The sequence below is a fragment of the Toxorhynchites rutilus genome, chromosome 2, assembly GCF_029784135.1.
Source record: "Toxorhynchites rutilus septentrionalis strain SRP chromosome 2, ASM2978413v1, whole genome shotgun sequence".
In the NCBI taxonomy this organism is placed as follows: Eukaryota; Metazoa; Arthropoda; class Insecta; order Diptera; family Culicidae; genus Toxorhynchites; species Toxorhynchites rutilus.
Window position 1 is genome coordinate 307412515 of NC_073745.1, and position 24530 is coordinate 307437044.

General features: G+C 39.0%; 1 protein-coding gene across 1 annotated transcript; it reads right to left on the reverse strand.

The window, feature by feature from the left end:
* Positions 1 to 15334: 15334 nt before the first annotated feature.
* On the reverse strand, positions 15335 to 23822 carry LOC129767038 (jerky protein homolog-like). The gene is made up of 3 exons (XM_055767649.1): positions 22723 to 23822; positions 22191 to 22573; positions 15335 to 15630 (listed from the first exon to the last, which is right to left on the reverse strand). Exons 1-3 carry the CDS (start codon positions 23820 to 23822, stop codon positions 15335 to 15337), a joined length of 1779 nt encoding a protein of 592 aa, XP_055623624.1.
* Between the last annotated feature and the right edge of the window lie 708 nt (positions 23823 to 24530).

The window sequence follows — 24530 nt, forward strand, 5'->3', positions numbered from 1 at the left end:
GCAAGGGAAATGCTGAAGAATGCCATGCATAAAAAAATTATGTATAATTTGCGTACCACTCAATAAGAGCCACACCATAAACTACATGACCTGGTTGATGGCTACTGACATCTCATTAAGGCTTAAGCGAAACTGAATGATCCAGTCGACCACTGGGACATTCCGTTGATCAACATGCTGAGCTACAAGCTGGATTTTTGACCTTATTATAAAACACATCGCTTACGAGGGAGTTTAGTGCTCCCGTGGTCGAGTGGTTAGCGTCATAACTAACATACCGGGTGTTCGGGTTCGATTCCCGTTCTGGTCGGGGGAATTTTTCGTCAAAGAAATTTCCTCCGACTTGCACTGTGATCACGCGTATTCTAGAGCTTGCCACTCAGAATGCATTCAAGGCGTGTTATTTGGCATAGAAATCTCAACTAAGTACTAATAAAAATGACGCAAGTAATACTACGTTGAGACGGCGAAGTTCCTCTAGGAACGTTAGTGCCATTGAAGAAGAAGAAGACGAGGAGTTGATCGATTTCCTCTATCAAACGGACCAAGCGAAGATAACCGGTCCCACACCGATCCAATAGATACCATTTAAGAAGGGAACCGTCTCTTCGTGGAAACTCCCTGTTGTTCCGTTGGCTGGCCTACTGTTCCACAATCAGGTCGACGTGGACATGATTATTGGTAGTGAAGCATATCATAATCTACAAACTGGCAGCATCTATGAGTAGAGCCGCCCTCTTCCTCCACGTTTGCAATCCAAGTGGAAGGAGTTACACGACACACTAACAGTTCGGCTGATAAGTTCATAAGGTTGACGTCTAGATGGCGCCTCTTGCAAAAATCGGTTCGCGGTTGTGTCACACGCCTTACCGCGGCAAACTCATTCCGGTGCAGCTGAGTATCACCGACTTGCTTACGACAAAAGTGACACCGACAAGACCATTCGCCGTATGGGAAATGGGTTACAGCGGATCCGTCTCTCTGTTTCGCTGCATTACTATCTACTATCTTGAAAGCATCATTTTTGGTTTTCAATTGTCAACGTGAACACAGTGGTGTAGAGATCTTTATGATTGATTATACTAGTTTAAGAGGTTAAACCATATTAGCAATTAAAAAAACACTTTTTCTTTCATTTGCTTGAACAATTCTTTGAACCGTCTAGAATAAGAAAAACGGTACTATACCTGCCATAATTCGTTTTTATTGAAATTTTGAGCTTATTATGGACCCCTCTCGATATCTCCAAAACGACTACCTGCAGTAAATACTACACCTACTACATACGAAACGCATTTGAAATTACCCGTAGAATTGTTCTAAAAATGCTACTATTAGGAGTGGTATAGCTCACGATTCCGGGGAAGCATGCAAGCCTATCGCTGCCGGGGTTTTTGCCCAGAAAAGCGGTTTCTAAAGCTCCAGAAAAATAAGCGAGAAACAATGATGAGGAACATAACCATGTTTGTTAAAATTTTAAATCTTTATCATGACGGAAAATTTCACTTTCAGTATTCGGATTAGGGGAGAGATGTTTAAAGGTGAAAACTAATGTTCATTTAACACGTTTAGCCCCGCGTCGGTCCCTTGGGGCTGACATTGAGCTTTTAGGTAAGCAAGCACTGACTGACTGGGACTGACAGTTACAAAAAAGAAAACAAAAATATATACGGTTTGTTTTCCGATGTTTTACAAACTGTGACTATTTTCTAGTGAAATTTCTGACTTTTTCTATTTATACAATATGTATCTTTGGGAGCTGGGACCGACACTGATATTGTGCAAACGCTCTTGATGCGGGCTGAATGGAAAACGTAGCAAGAACATTCAGGACTTAACGTGTTAAAGGTGAAATATAATGAAAGATAATGGTAGAAAAATGGAATGGTTGTAACGGAAGGATTTTGGAACAAGGAAAAAGGAGATTCGAGAAGAAAGCGTGCGTGCACATCGATTGCAGTGATCAAAGTTTTCATACAAATGTATCTGTTGTTTCGTTGCGTAATATCACGTTGCGAATCCGATCTATTAAGCGCAAATAGCATAACAATATATTTTTATGTTTCTTATTTTATGATTATTCTATATATCCTATATTTATATTTGTTGGTTATTTATCGAAAAGGGAAAATTTCACGTCTGTCAACCCCCCACTTATACAATTTGCTCAGACCTACAATGCAGATCGCCAATACAGAAAAAAATAAATAGTCCAAAATAGAAAGAGTAAGGGATAGGAGAAAAGTGAACAGGACAAGGGCTTACTATAAACACAAAGAAAGAAAGACTTGGAAAGGATTAATAGAAATAGAGTTGGAAGGACAACGGCCGTGGGATCGGTTGAATAATTATGTCAATTCATAAACCCAAGAAGAATAACCCTGACAGTTTCAGGACGATAAAACGCAGGATAGGGCCCTGCGTATCGGTCACGAACCAGGTACCCAACAATATTTAAGTGCCTATTCCATCAAATTTCTTTCAAAAATGTAATTCAATTAGAACGAGAAAAGTGTCCCCATTGGTGGGGGTGTGGGTGACGTGGCCTTCCTAGAAATATACTCGTCACCCGTATCTGGGTTACAGGGCGACGAACGTGTGAAACAAAGTCTCCAACATCAGCAGATACTGCATGCACACATGGTTCCAGGAAATAAGGATTGGAATAAAGTCAAACAACTCCGATTTAGGGAATATAGCAGGCATTTAGTTAAAGAACTGTAATGTCGGTTAGTCTGAACTCTTGAATAAATTCTCAACGATAAGATCGTGTTGTAAAGTAGATTTTTCTAAAACGTACTGAAAAACCATCGACGGTTAATTTATATATTATTTGCTAATTTATACTCAACAACAACAAATATTTAACATTGATGAGATATAAAATTGGAGTGCTCCCTTGGTCGAGTGGTTAGCGTCATAACTAACATGCCGGGTGTTCGGGTTCGATTCCCGTTCTGGTCGGGGGAATTTTTCGTCAAAGAAATTTCCTCCGACTTGCACTGTGATCACGCGTATTCTAGAGCTTGCCACTCAAAATGCATTCAAGGCGTGTTATTTGGCATAGAAATCTCAACTAAGTACTAATAAAAATGACGCAAGTAATACTACGTTGAGACGGCGAAGTTCCTCTAGAAACGTTAGTGCCATTGAAGAAGAAGAAGAAGAGATATAAAATAGTAAGATTGATTTAACAGAATTTTTAATTACACATAAATATTGCTCATTGCTAGACTCATGGGATTTGTTATCTGTGCCTTTACTTTTCTTTCTGTAGTCATTTTCTGTGCACCCTCTTCTATTTATACTGACGTGATTTGATTGTATGCGACATTTGCTCTTTTTCAATTATGCTTATCTTTCATTGTGTGGAAATGTGCTATGGCATTGTTAGTTGTGTGACTGTTTCAAATTTGTTTTTCTACATATGCATGTTTATTAGGTATCAATCAAGTTAGAACTCACACTCTGGTCACTAGAAATTAAAAAACATCGATTTTATTTCAACATATTTCTGAATCTTAGACATTCAAGAATATACCCTAGAAAGGCATCTTCGATTATCTCATTATTTACCGAGTTACAATCATGTTAGTGATGCGATATCTAATCCCGCAATCTTAGCACAAAACATCGAACGTGTTTTTTCTCGAAAACAAGTTTTTCCAAACTACCGTACACAATATCTAAAGTTCTACTGAGCTGATTTATTCTAATGTGAATAAATCTTTATACATCTCTTCATCGCATGAACCAATAAAAATATTATTTTCAATTTCACTATTTTAAAAATAATTGAAATTGTCATAAAAAACGTGCAAATAAGCATTTTTTTTTTCAAACGGACGCCATTTTGTTAAAAACATTTCATATGGTAACAACATTCTTACTGATTCACAATATGTTTGATTTCAATTTTTTTTGGAAAACCATAAGGGCTGGAATCGTGTACTCCATGGCACAACCCACTCCACCACCTTGTAACTATTCTAATTTTTAATATTTTATTTAATATTTTTTCGGTAAGTTCTTGTTTTATTGTTAAAAGATAAATAAACAAATGTTTAGAGCCCAAAACAACTTCCGAAATTTGTGCTTTAACACTAGAATACTCTCTTAAGGGGATATTCTATTCTAGAAAATATAAAAAAGTGATTTTTTTTCTTCTCTGAAATTCAGACTTTTAAAAATATACCCTAGAATGGATTTCTCGAAAATGTCATTATTGCATCTATCTATCTGCATCTATTAGATTGTTCCAAATATTGTAATGCGCTATCGCTATCGCTATCGTACGCATGTGCTCTATTGTGTACACCTCTTACGCAGGGTGACGAGACTGTGCTTCACCTTGCTTCCACCACTCGGTGAAGCTCCTATCAATCGCATGATGCGTATATACAATTAGCACTGCGAAATTAAAAAAAAAAATTGAAAAAACAAATACGAGTAAGTGAAAAAAAACATGGCTGTCGTTCCGTCTTAGCCATTGTGTTTGTTGTATCATCGCCGGTAGCTGGAAAGATAGTTGAACACGAGTGTTTTTTTCTCACATTTCGTTTGTTTGTTAAATGAGAGGAAAATGTGTAGTGATGTGTAGTGAAGGGATCGGAATCGTGTTAATTAAAAGCGGATTGCGACGACCGCACTTGGTGTTGCTAAAAGTGGATCGCGAAGACCGCGCTAGATGTAATTAGAAGCGGATCGCAACGACCGCGATTGGCGTTATTAAAAGCGGATCGCGATGACCGCGCTTGGCGATATTAAAAGCAGATCGCGACGACCTCGCTTGGTGTTATTAAAAGCGGATCGTGACGACCGTGCTTGTAGCGGATCAAGACGACCGCAGTATTTGTAGCGGATCGGGACGACCGAAGAGTTTGTAACCGATCGAGACAACCGTGATTTGAATATTTGTAGCGGATCGAGGCGACCGCAGTGTTTGTAGCGGATCGGGACGACCGCAGAGTTTGTAACGGATCGAGACGACCGCGCTTTGAGTGTTTTTAGAGGATCGAGACGACCGCGTTTGATAGATGTAGTAATTATATACGGAGGTGGATCGAGATCACCACGCAAACGCAAACGTAATGGATTTTGGAGCGAGTTTGGTGAACCAGTATGACTAAAGATGCGGAGGAATAGATGATGCCTTTCATTGTTGCTCAATCACCAGAGAACTGCATGAAGTCGATGAAAAAAAAGCCATGATCACAGCGTTTGCAAATGGAATAAGCTACCGAGAGGAATTGAACGCAGCAGTTCATGCATTCCGTTAAAAGTATAGGCCAGAGTAGGCAACGGAAATTCAGATGAGGACTCTCTGATTTGCAGCAAGAAAACAGCTTTCGATGATAACTCGCTCGACGCGAGGGATCGTAACTTAAAAACCGATACAAAGGCTCGAAAAGACGCAGGGTGGGGAGCTCGTCAATATCGTATTAAATTAGGTGAGACAGTCGTTGTTGAACGTCAGACTCGTTCATCATGATTCGACCGTCGTAAGTATACCACGACGGAAGAACGGAATGGCATGCTGGTTTTGAGCGATGAATGTTAGTTCTTGAAAAAAACATGTGTCGCAGGCAAATATAGCATACAATGGAAGGCAGTCCGAAGGAGCCATCCCTACAGAACATTAGGAAAGCAGAAGAAACGATCACACTTCTCTACAGCCACCCCAGCATGAAATTTCACAGCCTGACGTTGTTGAACGCTCAACACGAGCTTGTTGGAAATGAAGCATTTTAAAATCTAGCATGTTTAAAGTATATATTTGATCATGAATTCAACTACACATTGATCTATTTATCCCTGAGTTTCGGTTTTTTTTTCGCAAGAGTGGTGATTTGTGGGAGGTGAATGTGATCCTCCTATTACATCCATTGTACACTTATCCCCCTATTTACATGGTACTTGTTTTACACGATTTCGCTTTTGCACGGTTTATGAAATAACAAATTATGAAAAACTTGAAGAATGTATGTATGTAGTTCATATGAAAACAAGTTAAATAGGATCATAGTTTTGACTACGAGTGCGATTTTATGTTCCAGAATTGGCAGGTTATCAATTTACTAGCATTTTTGGAGTCTTGATGTGTGATTTGTCGCAATTTTTCAAACTCTTAGAATCCCAGGAATATCTACAAAAATGAAAAGTAAAGGAAAGTTATATCTTCGGCACTCGGCTGAAAATCTTTTTAATAAATTTAATGATAAATAAAGCAAAACAATTCTGCGCAGCTGTTAATTGAATCTTTTATCACTAAGTCTGTAGTCGAATCTGAGATCTTCCCGAATTCGTCGACTGTTGAACTAGAATCGCATCAGGAATGCTCAAGTGATAAGGATGACTTTATACTAATCAGAATAAAAAGACTGGTGTTTTCTAAAATGTGTGATAGCGAATAAACTTATTACAATTTAGTTTCTTGAAGAATTCTTTGTTTTATTTGTAGCTAGAGTTTATAATAAATTCCATAAGTAGTTTTTTATATTTGTTTTACTTGAATAAATGATTAAATTGAGCATATATCGAGAGTTTATTTCGTTTTATACGGTTTTACATAGCAAAATCGGAGATTTCATTCTACGCGGTTTTATCGGGAACCTATCTTCAGTGTATACCGAGGGATAGGTGTATTTTGCTTGCAATGCGTAGTCTTCCGTTTTATATATACTGTGCCTATGCGACGCAAACATCTTTGCGATCCATCAAGAAATGGTCGACCTATAAGGGCTCGAAATCTTTCATGATTGCAATTGTATGGAAACGTAAAAACAATCAAAGTCGGGCGCACTGCCGGCGAGACTCCTCTTCGTGTCTGCCATTGACCCTGTGCGATGTGTGGTGTGTGCATGGCTGTGTGTGAATCGCAAGCGGCAGCAGCAGCTGCAGAAAACCTTGACTTTAGGGTTTCGATCGCGTACTGCTGCTGCTGCTACTACTCCACTGGTGGGGCTTTTGGGGACCGGCACACACCACACGAGGACATGCATAGCTTGGCGCGCCGAGAGCAACTCTAATGCTGATGCAATAAACATTTGTGAGTCCATGTTGGTCCGCAAAAGCTCCGAGGGGTTGGTTGGAGCCGCGATGGGAGAGGGACATGAAGACGACTCGCAGATCTGGTCTCGGCGAGCTCTCGGTTCTGCTCTGCCGTTTGCAGCCGGAGGGCTCTCGAAAAATGAGACTTTTCGCCCTCGCTTTCTTGGCGTGGATGGCGTGTTGTAATAATGCACATACAATGCACATTGCTGCGCCTTGGTGGTGTAACGAGATTCTTCAGCTGAGTGCGCGGTTGCACCGCACACGTAAGTGCAAGAATTTCCTCCTCGGAGGGACAACAATTCTTGGTCATGGCCAAATAGGTTTGCTCGCTATAATCGAGTTTGTTAGTCGAACAGCTCGTCCCCGACATAATCAGCGGTCGTAAAGCTGTTCGTGTGCTTTTTTATCCTCTACTCTCAATTCTAGCTCAAATAACGATCTGATGAACTCGCTGGAAGCTGGAGGAGCAGAAATTCGAGGATGGTTTGTTAACGTAATTAGAATTAAGCAATTAGAATTTTTCGCCACATGCTCCGTGAGACGGCAAATTTCTCCATCGCACTTTAACGACTCAGCGATTTTAATTTTTCATGCGGTCCAAATCGACCGGATAATAGATGAGCACAATCCATTATTGCCATTACAGCTTCATCTTCCCCTCCGTGTTTCGAGAAGATGTTCCGAACATAGATGCCCATAGAGGAGAGAACGCTATTCATCCTATTGCGCGGTTTTATGTTTTTTTCTTATTTCATTTTAAGATCGCACCAACTCTAATCAACCCACAATTGAGGCGTTCGAACATTCTTGTTCGCTGGGGTCGATCGTTAGCAATTACGTGAATTATGCGAAAAAAAAGTTTAGAAGGAAAAAATCTATCGATAGGTGAAGGTCACGGCTCGGCACGAATTTCATCATCATCATCATCATCTCCATCGAGGGGATGATCCAATGTGGATTTTTGTCCAGCGTGTTCGCAAAGTGGTTGTGCTCCAACGGGAAAGGGTCAATGGCAGCTAGGCTGAGAGTGTTCAAATGGATTCACACGAGCCCGATGGTGTTGTCCTCAAAGGTTCATTTTCGCTCCAAGACGGCCTTCTCGGACCTCAAATCAACGGGGGGAACACTTGTCAGCCCACGGACCAGGGAGTGCAAGCTTTCTCCCCGGAGCCGAGGCAGAGAGATGAGATAAATTAATTTTATGATATTTTTGCAACTTTGTAGCATTCCAGTTCTCGCCGCTGGACGTGAGTCCACCTCGGAGGAGATTCTACAAGGTTCATTACTGCTTTTACATAATTTCACAGTTCTGCAGCGGCATTTGGTGCCTACCTTGGGATGGACAAACATTTATATCCACACACACACAAACACATGAGATTCTATATGGCCGTAGATTTGTTGTTCTCTTGGATGCTTTGCAGGTCGGGAGATGATTTTCTTGTTCTTCACATTATAAATCACCCATCACGAACAGGGGGCCATTAACAACAATCAGCTAACGAACATTGCTTTGTAAAGCATAAACACACTTGGGCCAAGGTTCGCTCGCTAGCTCGCTCGGATACGGATGTGTTTATCCGAGAGTTCAACGGATTAATAGGCCCTCCTCGCCTTCGACTAGTTTTGTGGGATGATTATTACCCCCAGACTGCTCGGCCACACGGCTCGGTCCGTTCGTTTCGATTCCATATTAAGTTGTTCTGATGAACTATGTTGATACGATGTTGCACTGCGTCTTGAGTGGATGGTTCTGCAATGTATTCGTGCATAAAATATTCAGGATACATCTATTGCCTATCGCCCATGCGGAATTAATCAGTAATTGATAATTCATCCTTCCTGGAGAGATTCATGCTGCATGTTCAGTTTGTCCGTAAATGTTTCTTTCTCTTATTCACTTGATATACAATCTAAGACGGTTCAAGATGCAATGTATCACATGGAAGCATAATGTGCGAAATTGATGTTGATCAAGGACAGCTTGGACAAAAAATTACAATTTGCCGGAAATTTCGTTGTAAACCAGCGTGTCAATCAACGTGTTAAAACAAGATGCATTCAGAGTAAACAATTTTTCTTTAATAAGTAAGTAGTTTGATAAAAGTCATCTGTTCGAATGTTGTCTCTTGATGTGCTGTGGAAAATTATTCAAAACAAAATGTCATAATAGGAGTACCGGTAAGTTTATTCGTTTTTTTTTTTTGAAAAATTAATGCTTTATTCTGCAAAATGGTTACATATTTAATATTCAAATCACACATCGCTAGTCACAACTTTTTCCCATCTTTCTGGTAATTGACGGATCCCTTTGCGGAAATAATCGACCGGTTTGTCGGCTAACCACGAATCGATCCAATTTTTGACTTAATCAAAATTGAAGAAGTGCATGTTGCATCGATTGAAAAAGGTTGTAATCGAACGGAGCAATGTCTGGAGAATACGGCGGGTGGGATAGGACCTTCCATTTCAGCATTTCCAAGTATGTTTTGATCGGTTTCGCGACATGCGGCTGAGCATTGTCGTGCTGCAACATAACTTTTCCTTCAGTGCACGGCTCAAACGCATCAATTGTCGTCGGTAGAGGACCCCCGAAATGGTAGATCATAGTACACCACACCCAGCTAGTCCCTCCAAATAGACAGCATAACCTTCTGGCTGTGAATATTCCGCGCCGCCGTCGATGTTGATGCATGACCGGGGTATCCATACGTTGCCCGACGTTTAGGATTGTCGTAATGGACCCACTTTTCATCGCCAGTAACGATTCGATGCAAAAAACCCTTTCTTTTATGCCGTTGGAGCAGTTGTTCGCACGTGAAAAAACGGCGTTCAACGTCTCGTGGCTTCAATTCATATGGCACCCAATGTCCTATCTTTCGGATCATTCCCATTGCTTTTAAACGATCGGACAAGGTTTTCTGAGCTACTCCAAGTGTATCTGCAAGTTCTTGTTGCGTTTGTGACGGATCTTGATCGAATAAAGCCTCCAATTCTTCATCTTCAAACTTTTTAGGAGGTCCGGAAACGGACCTCCTTTTTATGGAGGTCCGGTCTGACACATTCGCTCAGTTGGAGCATGGTTACCATAAACTTCCACCAAAATGCGATTACTTTCCGCAGCTATTTTCTTCATATTGAAGTAATGAAGTAACACTCCCCGCAAAAACACTCTCGTTGGTACGAAATTCGACATATTTATGGCAAAAAACTATGTTGTTTACGCTTCAACTTTTTGACATATACTGAAAAAGACGCGCAATGATAGTAGCTCTCCGACGAATGTCTGGAAATTTGATTCACTGGAATAATACTCAAGTTACGCCATTTGTTGTGAAACCGAAGAAACTTACCGGTACACCTAATATTATTGATAGGTAGATTGATAGGATAGAAGTTTTCATTGCGAATAGAGCCTTTGCGTGTCAATACACCATTGGAATCTATTGAATAATGTTTCCAAGCACTGTAAATACTTGCAGATTGACTTGAAGTGATACAGTGAAGGATTAAACAATGAGACCATCACAATTTGAATGAGATCTTGGCTAACTATTGGGTGTATGAATTAATTCTACCCATTTTCTGTTGAAATCAAATGTTTATCTTCTATATATATATAATTCTCGTGTCAAGGTGTTTGTGGTTGAACTCCTCCGAAACGGCTCGACCGATTTTAATTAAATTATACACAAAAAAATGGAAGACATGAGAATAGGTCGTACAGTAAATATCATAATGCTAGGATATCGATTACTGTATATTTATTACCGATTAGGGTGGACCTATGTACAAAAAAATCAGAATAATATTTTTAATGATTTTTTTATATTTTGTTTTAAATTTTTCTTTAAAATATACATAAAACCCCAAATTTTCGCTCTCTTACCCCATCTTCTATTTTTCAATCGCAAGTTTAGCATTTTCATAACAATAGCCAAATAATTCAACCGTCTTTCTTTTTACAAACAGAACGAATTGTTTTATGTTATTGAATGACAAATGGTGCTACATCTGCGAGTAACCTAATTTTGCATAAAGCCATGCACATCACCGTCGAGTTGGAAGTCTTATTGAAGCCTTATGAGCACAATGAATTATTGAAAATCTTCAAATCACATATGCTCGGATTGTAAAATGGCAATCATGCTATTGTCATAAATTCTCAATAACCACCAGCTGAGACAACGTGTGTAGATCCAAAGCATATGTTGTTGAAGACGTTGTTGGAATCATGATAGGTGACCGAACTGCGACGCTCGAAATTAAGATTCGAATGAGAAACAATAGTCCAAGTAGGAGCGGCGTGAGGAAGAATACATTCATTTGTGAGACGCTATCATGAGCAATGCCAACACAGCCTTTGCTATTGTCAAACCAACACGCAATGCACATGACATTACAGCACGAGTGTTCAAACAAAAAATAAAGTCTCTAATGAGCTTTATTACAACATTACAATTGTTTTGACCAACACGCTGCTGGTTGAATGGCAAACGCAAGGATTACCTCATGCACATATTTTTAGTTTGGTTAGAGGAAAAAACACGCCATGAAGAAATCGATAGTGTAATTTCCTCGGAACTTTCAGATCCGTCTATTAATCAACTACTCACCCTTATTCTGAAACCCGATCGAGTTAAAATTACCTGAAAGGATCGCCACTTTCCCTTCCGTAATTGGACTCATGTCCAATCGAGTTGTGCAAATGTGGCAACCTGGCCACGGTTTTGGAAACAAATTATGAATGAAAATTAGCTGTCCCATATCAAATATGTTCCATGATAGAAAGTAACACATTCACGAGGAAAAATCTTGAATGAAAATTGTATCTTAAAATGATTTTACATCATGGATAAAGTTTTGATGGAAATGTAAGGAAATTTAGAAAAATGGTTAAGTTAGTGTCAAGACTATGTCTTCTAAGTATTTGAATACTTTGAATAATATTTGTATTTGTAATGTTTGGACTTGAGTCACATGTGAATTACAAAATGAGTTGCTTTTTTTACAACTCACATTTTAATTTTTTGAAATACATTGAATAATTAATGGTTTTTTTTTTATTTTTGTTGGCGGTCATTGCCTATAGCACTCCATTGCTCTGTATGTCAAATATCCCATCCCGAAATATCTGTTTGTTCTTTATCAAAGAATCGACCATCATCATACTGGGATCCGGGAAGATACTTCTTAATAGTATACAAGAGTCATGAACGTTTCAATGCGTACCGTGGTTTCCGGCAGCATAAACGTCAAACACATTTTCGTTCAAATCATTCATTTGTTCTATCATAATCACATTCGATTAATTATACAGATCTTAAAACATTCAAATACACATACGATACATTAGTTATTTTTTTATTTCACAACTAAAATATACACTAGAAATTATGTAGCAGAACAATGATTGCCGGGTCAACTAGTTTTAAATACATGTTACATACGAATGTTATGCAAAATATGCTCCATCTACAGCTACAATTTCCGCCTATCTTTCAAGCCATTCCCTTCTTTTTTTTAAGGAATCCGTATTCCTTGGCTGAAGCTACAATGTTTTTTAACGATCCATTTTCGATGGCTTCATGAGAACTGCTGGCCTGCAAGGGCTAACTGCATTGGCCGGCATAAGTGTTATTCTGAAGGAGCTACACTCTGTCCAACTTCTTTAAGACCCCTCTGATTCTATTTCGTTGTAACACAAACAGTTACAATTTCAACAAGATACATTTACAAGAAGACTAGATACAAGATACAAGATACAATTTCAACAAGATCATACATTGTTGAATGCTTAGAATAAAGTATATTTTACGTCAATTTCGTTTAAAAGAGTTGTTTGTTTATTTTTTGTGCTTAAATATGATAATTTCAGCTGTCCAGTTTCTATAAGATCATTTCAAAATGCATAAATATTATCAATGAAAAATTCGAAACGATAGGCTGATTTACATGTCAGTAATTGGCAACCTTGCTATTTCGGCTAAAAACCTGGGAAAATTCGTGTTGAAATACTATTTACCAAATGCTGCTGAACGATTTTCTCGATATTGTTCCCATGTTTCCGAAATTGCGACTTTGAGCTCTTCAATCGTGGTGTACCGTTTTCCCTCAGTGTAGATTCTGCGTACCAGGATCCCCCTAAGATTTTCAACACGATTCATGTCTGGAGAGCAAGCCGGCCAGTCCAAAAAATTAAGTTTTTGGTACATAATCCATTGATAAGTTTCCTTGCTGATATAAATATGATATGATATGTGATTTTTTTGTGACTATATCCACGCAAAAACGGTAGGAGAGAGGATTCCAGAACATATATGTGATCCTTGGATGATGTGAAAGCTATCTTGAGCTTTCCTGTTGCACAGAATCCCGCCCAAACCATGCACGAGCTTCCACCAAAATTCCTGGTTGAAAAATACTGTTCCTTCTTCCGTAAATCACGCCAACACCCGTTGAAACCATCAGAACCATCCTAATTGAACATGTCTTCGTCAGTGAAGATAACCTATACATTGAAAAACTTTTCGTTATGGTATATAGCAAAATGTATTCTGTTGGAAACATTCTTTGTCACAACATACCATGGCCCACTGTCGGTTCATGTGAGTTTTGGCAAAACTCAGACGTCTTCCGATGTGAGATGGTGTAAGATGAGGAGCTTTAACCTTATGAACCCTCTTAATGTGAAGTTTTTTTTGCCAACCCCATTCTTTAACGAATTGTCACCCGAGTAACATTTAAATTTAAATATTGCTTCATAAACATGCTTCATAAGCGATTTTGAGGTATTCGAAGCTGTTCTAGCTTTTTCCCGTTTAATCCGGTCAGAGAGCTTCGATTTACGTGGAGCTCTCTCCTTCTTAACGTATCCTTGAGGATTCGTCAAACAATTGAGCAATACTTGATAGGACCGTCCAGAAATTTCTCTGATACCAACATTTTCTTTGTGAAATGCATCGATTTGTCTTTCTTTTCTCTCCGTTAGCACTTTTCCCTTTGGCATTTTCCAGATTTTTTTGATCAAAATAACTAAAACAACGGAAAAATGTAACTTATAGAAACTTGAACGTTGAAAATACGAGAACATTCGTTTACGTTCAGCGCTTGCACACACACATATGAAAATCATGCAGTGTATGGTAGTCACCAATACCAATACACTAGAATATAAGTTGAAGCATTGTTTGTTCACCGAAGCAGCCAGATCGTCACCTGGTCTTATAGAAGTTGGACAGAGTGTATGTCTGATGAATAAGTCGGGTGGGGTAGGATGCCCCAGCCCTAAAGTCGATCATTCATGTTCTAACCGGGCTTCAACTTCAATTACTTCCATAAAACCACGGTGCTTTTCAGGGCCATAGAACCTTTGAATCGGCCCAAATCCCTTCATATATTATTCAAGATATGCTTGGAGAATGCTTCACCAAATCATTTTTTATGACAAGCACGCAGGTGTCTTGTCGTCAAGTTCCAAAAGTGCATCCACCTTATCCAAAGTAAACTCTTCTCTGATTACATTTTTATTCGCGGTATCAATTCGCTTAGAAAAGCTGTTTCCGGTTTTTTTGTAGCTTTTCTTGGCGACTGGCAATGTCCATTCGCTCATCCCACCACACCCTAGACCAGTGGTGGCCAGGTATAGACATGATGCGGGCCGCATTAGAATTTTCATTATAGCCGATTTTTTTCTCACTACTGTTCATAATGAAATGTAAAATATACGTATTTATCTGGTACTTTTTTTGACTCATTTTTCATTTCAAATTAGAAAGCATTATCTATATCATATATCAATATATATATATATATATATATATATATATATATATATATATATATATATATATATATATATATATATATATCATATCAAGGTATTATCTATAGCTGTAAAATTCATAACTCGAGAAAAAAATGAGATAAGAACCCAAAACTTTTATTGAAGGTATAAAAGTATCCAGAATTTTTGGCAAAATTATTCGACCAATTCTTTTTCACGCAGAGTCGAAAGCTCGTCTCGATAGAATTCTTTAACGATTTGTAACTCGAATGAGAACGTCCACAGGCACGCGCTTTCAACTTGACCCAAAGTAATTAATCCAATGGATTGGCAAATGGCCAATCATTTGCGGAGATGAAGTCTGGTAGGTTTGTTGCTAGTCTCGTTTTTTAACCGTTTTGGGAGTGTTCTACATCGTTCCAAAAATATTCGCTTTAATCTGGAGGTCAATGAATGACTCACACATCGATGTACGCACCAATAAATTTTTCCGATTCATTTCGACTGATGAACGCTTTTGTTTCCGAAGAGGATCGCGTTGAACGCGTTGTGCAGCCGTACCGACTTCGGACGTCCCTTTTTGGGCCTATTGCCCACATCAGCTATTTCTTTGTACTGTTTTAGTGTTTGCAACACGAATCGTTCATTGAAAGAAAACGGTTTGAACAGCTCGTAGATATGTTCTGACGTTTTCCCGCACTTAAATAACGTGACAATTGCCACACGCTTCTCGTACAGACCGAACTTTATCGTTGTTAGGAAACCGAACAAGTACTGATGGGACCACAAAACTTGGTGAGAGTGAAGGGGAACATCGAACTACACGACTGCAGTGTTACCACTGTTCTTCCCTCCAATTTTTTTCTGAGAGTAGTCGCGAATTCACTGACATAATTATGGCTATACTTGATCATGTAGATACGGTATCACGATTAAATTGGACAATAATACAATATTTTTTGTTGGTATCAATATGGAAAATTCTTAAATACAAACATACTCCAACGTTGTTTCGATTTCACTCGAACTACTTTTCTTGAGCCATTTTATATAAATCAGCTTGAATGTAGCGATGCGAAGCGTGTTTTACAAGTAATTGTCAGTGATTTTGTTCCTTGACTTTGATTTCACTTTCACAACTGAAACAATTTCTAACAAAGATTTGTGATGAAATGAGCATGTTTTATTAGTTCTGGAAATCGAGCTTCTGGGACAAATCTGGAGTAGAAAGTCAAGACATCATGGTTTTCAAATTTGTCACGCAGCTTTCAATCACATTTATGCGAGTGTGTGCATAACAGAACCCAAAACGTGAAAAAGTCCTTCGAGTACTAACGAAAATTGTCAGAAGGTTAAATTAACACAAAAAAAAAAAAGGAAAAGAAAATAGAAAATGATCAGCTTGGATACACACGCCCTAGACAGTTCCCCCTGAACCAGTGCAAGCCAGAAAAACGATCTTTGACGAGAGAGTTGCTAACCCGAGCGGGAATCGAACCCAAAGTCCTGGGCTTCTTGGCAAGCGCAACGTTTAGCACTAGGCCGTGGGGACCACTCCGGGTTTGCCTTAATTGTTCTCAATACTTTCAGCCTTAGCTTCCGATTGTAAGTTCCACTACGACGGGTCCTTTGATCCATCCGAACAACAGTTGTACGTTCGAGCAAACATTTCAGCACATCATACACGGACGATTTAGCAACTTTAAGCGATTTCACGCACCTGACCACAGCGTATTTTTAATGTGGTGTTAAATTTCTGCTCTCGGCTTTCATCCTGCACAAATTTTTCAAAACAAAATAGATCAATGGGAAATTTTTACCGTCGAAAGATACAAGTTTTCTAAAAAAATTCCTGTCACTAGATTCCAGATACACCTACTACGATCGCGGATATAAAATGAACAGGGCTGTGGAGTCGGAGGAAAATTTCCCGACTCCGACCCTGACTCCTCTACTCCTACTCAGACTCAGAACAGTGATTCCGAATTCTAACAGAATCAAACCTTATAGACTCCGGCGGTCTCCGTAGCCGCATTGGTTGCGCGTTCGCTTAGTAAGCGATCGATCGTGAGTTCAAAACTCAGGGCTCTCATTGACCATCTTTTTCAAATTTGGCACCCCATTTTTTCAAACTACAAGAATCGTCCTGAAATCACTGAAAAATGTATTTTTTTGACATTTTCATACAAAATAGAAGTGAAGTACACTATCTTACGTAAATTAACTCAACTTTGACGAAAAAGCATGCAATTTTAGAAAACAAAAAGGAACAAAAAACGATTTTTTCAAAAACAAAGCGAACAAATTTCATCTCGATTTATTTCTAACAAAAAAAGTAAAACGAATCAATCCCCAAATCGGGCGAAATTTAATTTTACTGCATGGGCATGCAATAATAAGCATAGTGTATCATCAACACTATGTTTACATTTGGGGTGCCAAATTACCCACATACCGAATTCTCACTTTGGAATGAAATCTATGAAATTTGTGATTAAAATCTCGATACACTTACTCGAATTCGTTGAAGAACATCAATTTCTTGATCCAAATCAGCTTTAATATTTAAAATCGGCTCACTATTCGATTCTTAAAGATTTTTCAAAAGACGCACATGAAAAATTTTCGAGATTTCAAAAACAACAAAACTTGATTTTTTTTTTAAACACAGATATTTTGGGTTTTCGGCATCTGACGTTTGCTACTACATAGCTAGAACACTTTTTTTTATTCACCACCAGAGTGCGCTCATTACCGCCATTTTTTCCTGAATATACCGTTTTGCCTCGTATTCCGAACGCTTCATTTTTAAATGTAAATTTACTAAACTTTTATGTTATAAATAATTGAATAATCATAACACATACATTCTTTTTTTTTTTTTTTTTATCTGTATTATAGTGATTTTTAACTCATTTGGCTGGTTCGTCTCTTTTTACTTCCATTTTTGGAAGAATGTCGGGAGTGAGAATTGAACTCGTGTCCTTTAGCGTGAGAGGCATGGATGTTACCACTACGCCAGATCGCCTACTCACATACATTCTTTGAGGTATAGGCTTCATTTTGGCATCATTTACAGGTGTCGATACAGCCTATAATTTATAATATTAGACATTTGCAAAAAAAGTGACAGTCAAAAGCAATGATAAAATGTTTGCGTTAGCAAATTCCATAGAAAAAAAAACGCATCGTTCATTTTTCAGTTTTTGTAGTTGTTTCAACTATTTTGTTTGTTGTTTTCATGTTCAGTGCTAGAGAATGTATGAAACTACAATAAATGGATGAAGAAATGATATTCTATGCAGAAATCTTCATTAAAATTAATATTGAAGTAGTGTTCGGAATATGAATCAAGTTTCTACGCATGATTCAAATTCCGAACACTTCATTTTCAAAAATCTACTGAATTTTATGTTATAAATAATTGAATGATCAAAAACCTGAAATTCTTTGGGTTATAGTCTTCATTTGCAGCCATCGATACAGCCTATAATTTAGAATATTAGACATTTGCAAAAAAATTAACAGTCAGAACCAATGATAAAATGTTTGCGTTAGCAAATTTTGTAAAAAACAAGCATCGTTCATTTTTCCGATTTTGTATTTTTTTTTAACTATTTTGTTTGTTATTTTCATGTTAAGTGCTAGAAAGGTTAGGAATCTACAATAAATGGATGAATAAAAAAAATGATATTTTATGTAGAAATCTTCATCAAAATTAGTGTACGGAATATGAATCAAGTTTCTACGCATGATTCAAATTACGAACACTGCATTTTTAAATGTAAATTTACCTTAACTTTAATGTTATAAATAATTTTATAATAACAACCCTGACATTCTTTGGGTTATAGACTTCATTTCAACATCATTTACTGGTATCGATACCGATATAGCGTCCTTGCAACATCATTTTTTTTTGCAAGTATAACATTTTTCCAAAAAAGACCAATTGACTTCAATTAATATATAGATCATATGAATCGGTCCAGTAGTTCAAAAGTTATGATGTTTAGAAAAAAAAATGCATTTTTGCAGTTCGGAATTTTAGTGTTCGGAGTATGTTTTTAACCATGAATATGTATTTGTAAATCAATTTTATTGTAGTCAAATGAAAAAGAAGGTTTTATTGTATCCAAAAATCAAATTAATTTCGCGAAAGAGTACCATTTTGAGTAATGAGACACTGTTTAATGTTGATGGCCATTAAACAGAGTCTCATTACCCAAAATGGCTTAAGTGTTCGGAATATGAGATAAAACGGTACCACTTTTAGCAAAAGGTGGAAAATAGTATTGGCCAATCGTCGAATCACCGTTAGAAAAGTTGTTGAGGACCTACACAGAAGTTGTTGAGGATCTACACAGAACTTGTTGGCTCGTGCTATTCAATTTTTTAAGGGGAGTTGAACGTAAGACTGCTCGCCGCGAGGTTCGTACCAAAGTTACTCAATTTCGACCTGAAACAATATCGCATTAACATTGTTGAGGGGCTGTTGGATTCTATCCGCAACGACCCAAATTGGCTCCAGAGGGTTATAAGTGGTGACGAATCAGGGGTCTTGATTATAACGTGGGAATCAAAGCTCGATCATCCCAATAGACGCTGCTGAATTGGAATAGGCCAAAATCGAAGACGAGCCAAAACATTTGCGAGCAAAGCAGTTGTTCAAAATTAACTGAACATTCAAAATTGCCGAACCTGTCAGCATAAGTGAGAGACACGAGTGCCAACATAACGCCACAAAACATCGAAGATCGAATATAAGTAACCAAGGGAAAAAAGTGGTGATTGAACGGACTACGACTTCTATACCAAAGTTTTTGGAAACATCGAAACATTTTTTCCTTCCTGAGTTAGTTCGAAAGTTTGTTCACCTGTCTCGGACAATTTTGTTCCACTTGAGCCCAATTTCCCCCCGTTAGAATCAAGAACAACGAGGTATTGTCTGATTCCGTGCGAGAGAACAAATACACTTGCTTACGGTTACGGAGCTCCACGAAAAGCGCTTTCGACCGATTAGTTTCGCCACTTAGCCCTGTGGATGAGGATGTGACGCTGCAAATATGTGCGCGGGGGTGGAAGTGAAACTCCACACATGCGATGATATGCTCCATCGCAGCCGACAGAACGCGATGCGCGAGCGTGTAAGAATAACAAATGTATCTGCCTCCCCTCTTCAGTGGGAAGAATGTTTCCGGGTGTTTTGTAAGAATTGAAGCAGAATTAGAAACCATCCGCGTATGGTCTCAGACAATGCGGAGTCCCACATCTAGAAACGAATCAAATGTATGAAAAAAAACCTACATGAATTTTTTCCACGGATCGTGCCCTGGAGATAGTTGAATTTGAACGTCTTGGCAAATGTGAATTGCGGTTCCATCATAATCGTTGCTGTCACGAGGTGAGCGATATGAACTTGTGCCTAGCGCGTGGGTGGGTTGAGTGACGATAGTTGAACAATAGCTACACACAGGAATACGCAGTTAGCCAGGTACTATTAAATAGCACGAACGAGCATCACTCATGCATATCTCGGCATCATGACTCGGGACCCTTATTTATGCTCATGGGAACGAGATAAGGCGAATGGTGATAAATTACTGTACGATGTCATATTTCTCACCGGATGGTGAGATGAAATATTCTTTTGTTGGATAGCATCTGCTTTCTAATATCGTCGGTGTGCAAACATATATTAAGTTGAAGAACCAGTTCGAGAGCGAAATTGAAGTTCTACGCTATCGGTCGTGAATATCGAGGATTGCAGAACAGCTGCTGCTAAACATGGGGCCGCACAATACCCTCACTGACCACTGACGCTCATCTGACTTAGCCTTCGAAAGCTCAGAAACTCGTGGCTGCAGCCGGAAAGACGAGAAAGAACCTCCTCCCAAAATAGCGAGGCACGACAACACCCATAGGGCAAGCGAAAAGTACCGTTCCCAGCATCGTGGGTCATAAAAAATAATTATTTTTAATTTCAAAACTGTTCGATTGTCTTCCTCGTCTACGGATGATGATGATGATGATGATGGTTCTCGTCGTTCCGTTGGGGCACCACACCGTGACTACCCCCGCCTCTTATCCAGACAGCGATTGATTCCTGTGTGAAAGGGCCCTTCTTCCAAGACTGCTGAACTCGAGGCTTCCCATAAATTATCGATGTTTGTTTTCGTTCTATTTCCGTTGCATCTATTGTTTTCGAAGAACCAGAGGCGAGAGGAAACGAGGCACATTACTGTTATCTCACCCACCTACACACCTACGAACCACGCCAGCCTCGAGCAACGACTAGAGTCACACTTTTATAATTGGTTTGATGGAGTTTATACACCTCGAACCTCGAACGGTGATTCATATTTTGATTTTGCTCGATCAGAGCCTTACTTTGGTTACATGTTGATCAATTCCATAAATCTTCTTCTGGCGTACAGCCCAATTCTTGGTCCATTCGGTGGAGACCGAATGTGACCCCCCGAGGAGTGTCGAATTGGCTGACGCAGACGCAGTTGTGATCGCTGAGGTCGGCCAAGTCTATGAATCATTCTAATGGCGAACGAATGCAGGTGAAGGAATGAATGCTAACGAGATTAATTGGTGAGATCTTGAGCGGGCAATTTACGATTGCTACCCTTCGGTGCGGTTTCGAAAGTTCGAAGCTCATGAATGGTGCCTCAATTGCCGACCGATTGCTGCTCAAGAATGGGTCTGCTGCTGCTTTCTGTCTCCGCAGGACAAAACTCATCGCTCGATGATTCTTGGCAGCCTTTGTTTGTAATCGAAATGACATTCTCAAATTTGGCGTGAAACGAATATAAATAAAATCGTTCTAATAGTACAACATCGAGTCTCTCTTGTGGTGCGCTTGCATATCTCAAGGCGCTAAGACGCTCAGCAGAGTACAGTTGAATTTCACTCGTTGGGCTATCTTTAGTTGGGCTCCCGTTCGTTGGGCTATAGCCCAACTAAATCGGAGACAAACGTCAATTCTGACAACGTAAAATTTTTTTCGAGGGGCTCGTGGATGGTGTTTTTAGGTTTAAAATAAATTTTAAATGAATCATTGAAATAAATAAAATCGAATATTATTCAACAAAAACAATATTTATTTTAAACGTTTCAAACAAAATTAAACAAACCACGTAAATTCATTTTCAACAAAATGGTAGAGTTCTTCAACATGCTCGTTTTAGCCATTCAACTTCAGTGATTTTCGAACGTAGCGCGTTCAAACGGCATACTTCTGCAACATCATGCTTCATATAGCGAACTAGGCAATCAATTGACTTGATTGCATCGCCAAAATCAGGATCTCCGGTACTAGTAATGGAAGTATCAAACGAATTACTTCCATCTTCTGTGTCTACCAACCATTCTTCTTGCATTTCAGGTTGATCTTTCTTGAGAACTGATGACAAAATCTCGTCATCAGAGAACACTTCACTGGTTACCCAATCTGGATTATGATCACCTTCATACACCTGATCTTTGATCCACAGATCAATATCTTGCTCAGATGTTTTTGTTCCTGCCAAACTGTCAATCCTGGACACAAGCGCTTTGAAGTCATCATCGGCCGCTTTCGAGTCTACATTAACAGCATCCTCCGGCAAACCATCGATCAATTTCTTCCACGAATTACGTATAGTTTTGTCAGATATCTCCTCCCAAGAGGTTGCCAACCACGAAATACACTGTTGAAGATTAATCTTCTTCAATCGTTCTTCGAAACTAAAGAGGAAAGTACATAAATAAAACCTCAATTAGAATTTGAATTTAAATTTTGAAAAAGCACAGACGAAAAACTATCGTGCGCATAGTTTTGTGTTTATATTTGGAATTAATTACAAAAATTTAATGTTTAATATTTGGAAATTTACCTTAAGTGTTCGTTTTCCAGAATTAATGCGAGCATCAGTTTTCTTTTATACTTTCGCTTGATTGCATTGATGACCGATTGGTCCATCGGCTGGCATTCAGCAGTTACATTTGGTGGGAGGTAGATCACTTGAATCAGTCCATCGTCACTCTGTAGAGATTCGTCAACGTCATAATGACTGGTGCAATTATCAAGAACCAGCAATGCCTTTGGCTCCAATCCTCTCTCGGCCGAAAATTTTCGAACAGCGGGGACAAACTCTTCGTGGAACCATTGACGGAACAACAGTCTGGTCATCCAAGCCTTTTTGGAATGATTATATGAAACGGGAAGTTCTTCGATGTTGATTCCTCGTGGTTTTGCAGCAGTGCAAATGAAATACAACGGAAGCTTTAGGGAACCATCTATGTTGGAGCAAGGCATAAACGTATACCTTGTCTTGTTTTGCTTCCGTCCGCTTGCCACGGTCTCATCACAGGTAACGACAGAGCGTGTGGCTAGGAGCTTGATGAACAAGGCAGATTCATCTGCATTAAAGACTTGGGATAGTGATAGCTGCATTTCCTGAATCTTCTTCTGTAGAACCTTCTTGAAATTTAGGTACGCTTCAACGTTTACCGATGCCTTTTCTCCTGTTACGGCTTTCACGCGCAATCCAAACCGCTGCTTAAAACGATGCATCCAGCCATCCGAAGCAGAAAAACCGTGCACCGCATAGAGCCCCCGGTCCTGGAACATCTTAAACAGCAGCTCCGCCTTTGCTTTAAGAATATCCACTGTCAACAAAATGTTGGACTGCCGCTGCTGTAAAATCCAGATGTAAAGAGCTTCTTCCAGCAAAGGGAACGTCTGCTCTTTCAATGTTTTTCGATTATTTACACCATATTCCTTGAACTTGTCCACCGCCTCACGAATTGCTTCTTTCTTTTGGATTATTCTCGTGACCGTAGAAGATCCTACGCCGTACTTCTTCCCAAGAAAGTCATGCGTACCACATCTTGCTTCAAAATCTTCAATTATGCGAACCTTCTCCACCAGCGTCAGGAAATTGCTCCTCCGTTTCCGGTTAACGTTCGTACTGGATCCTTGCAAACCATCCATTTTGAGCCTGGCGATCGAAATGAACGTATATTAAATCTACGCTAATTTTAATATCAAACTTCATTAAGAACTTACCAATTAATCCAACCTAGAACGAAACTCAACCACGAATGAAATAAACGTCAGTGGTGTGAAAACTTTTCTGCGTTTCCCATAACAACAAACAATCGGTGTGACCCTCGATCGATTTTCGATTTTGACAGTTCAGCCCAACGAGTGAAAGTCGTTCACAAATTGGGCTAAGAGCTTAGTGCAACGAGTGAAATTCGACTGTAGTGAAATTACTCGATGCGTAACTCATCGAAGCGTTTGCATTTGGTCTGCTCCTTTGAAAATTAAATCTAAAAACTAATGTATCATTAATGTCATTAAACTGATCCGAAGTCTACTGAATTGAAAAACATAACAAAAATCAAATTTTTTTTTTGGAATCCTCATTTAAATATTAACTCCCGGTCGCCCATGTATGATCACCACAAAGAAACCATCCACTTCGAAACGAGCGTTCCACCCTCTGATGTCAGGCATGATAGAATGGACCATTTTCCAGATACTCCGGAAAGAGAACTTGCAAAAACCCGAGATGTACATCGGAAACGAAAGTCATATACCATAAATGCGACATCAATTTACAGCTGCAGCCAAACCAGAATTGTTTTTATGCTTCCCATCATAAGAAATAAGTACTACGAGCAGTTGAAAAGCAAT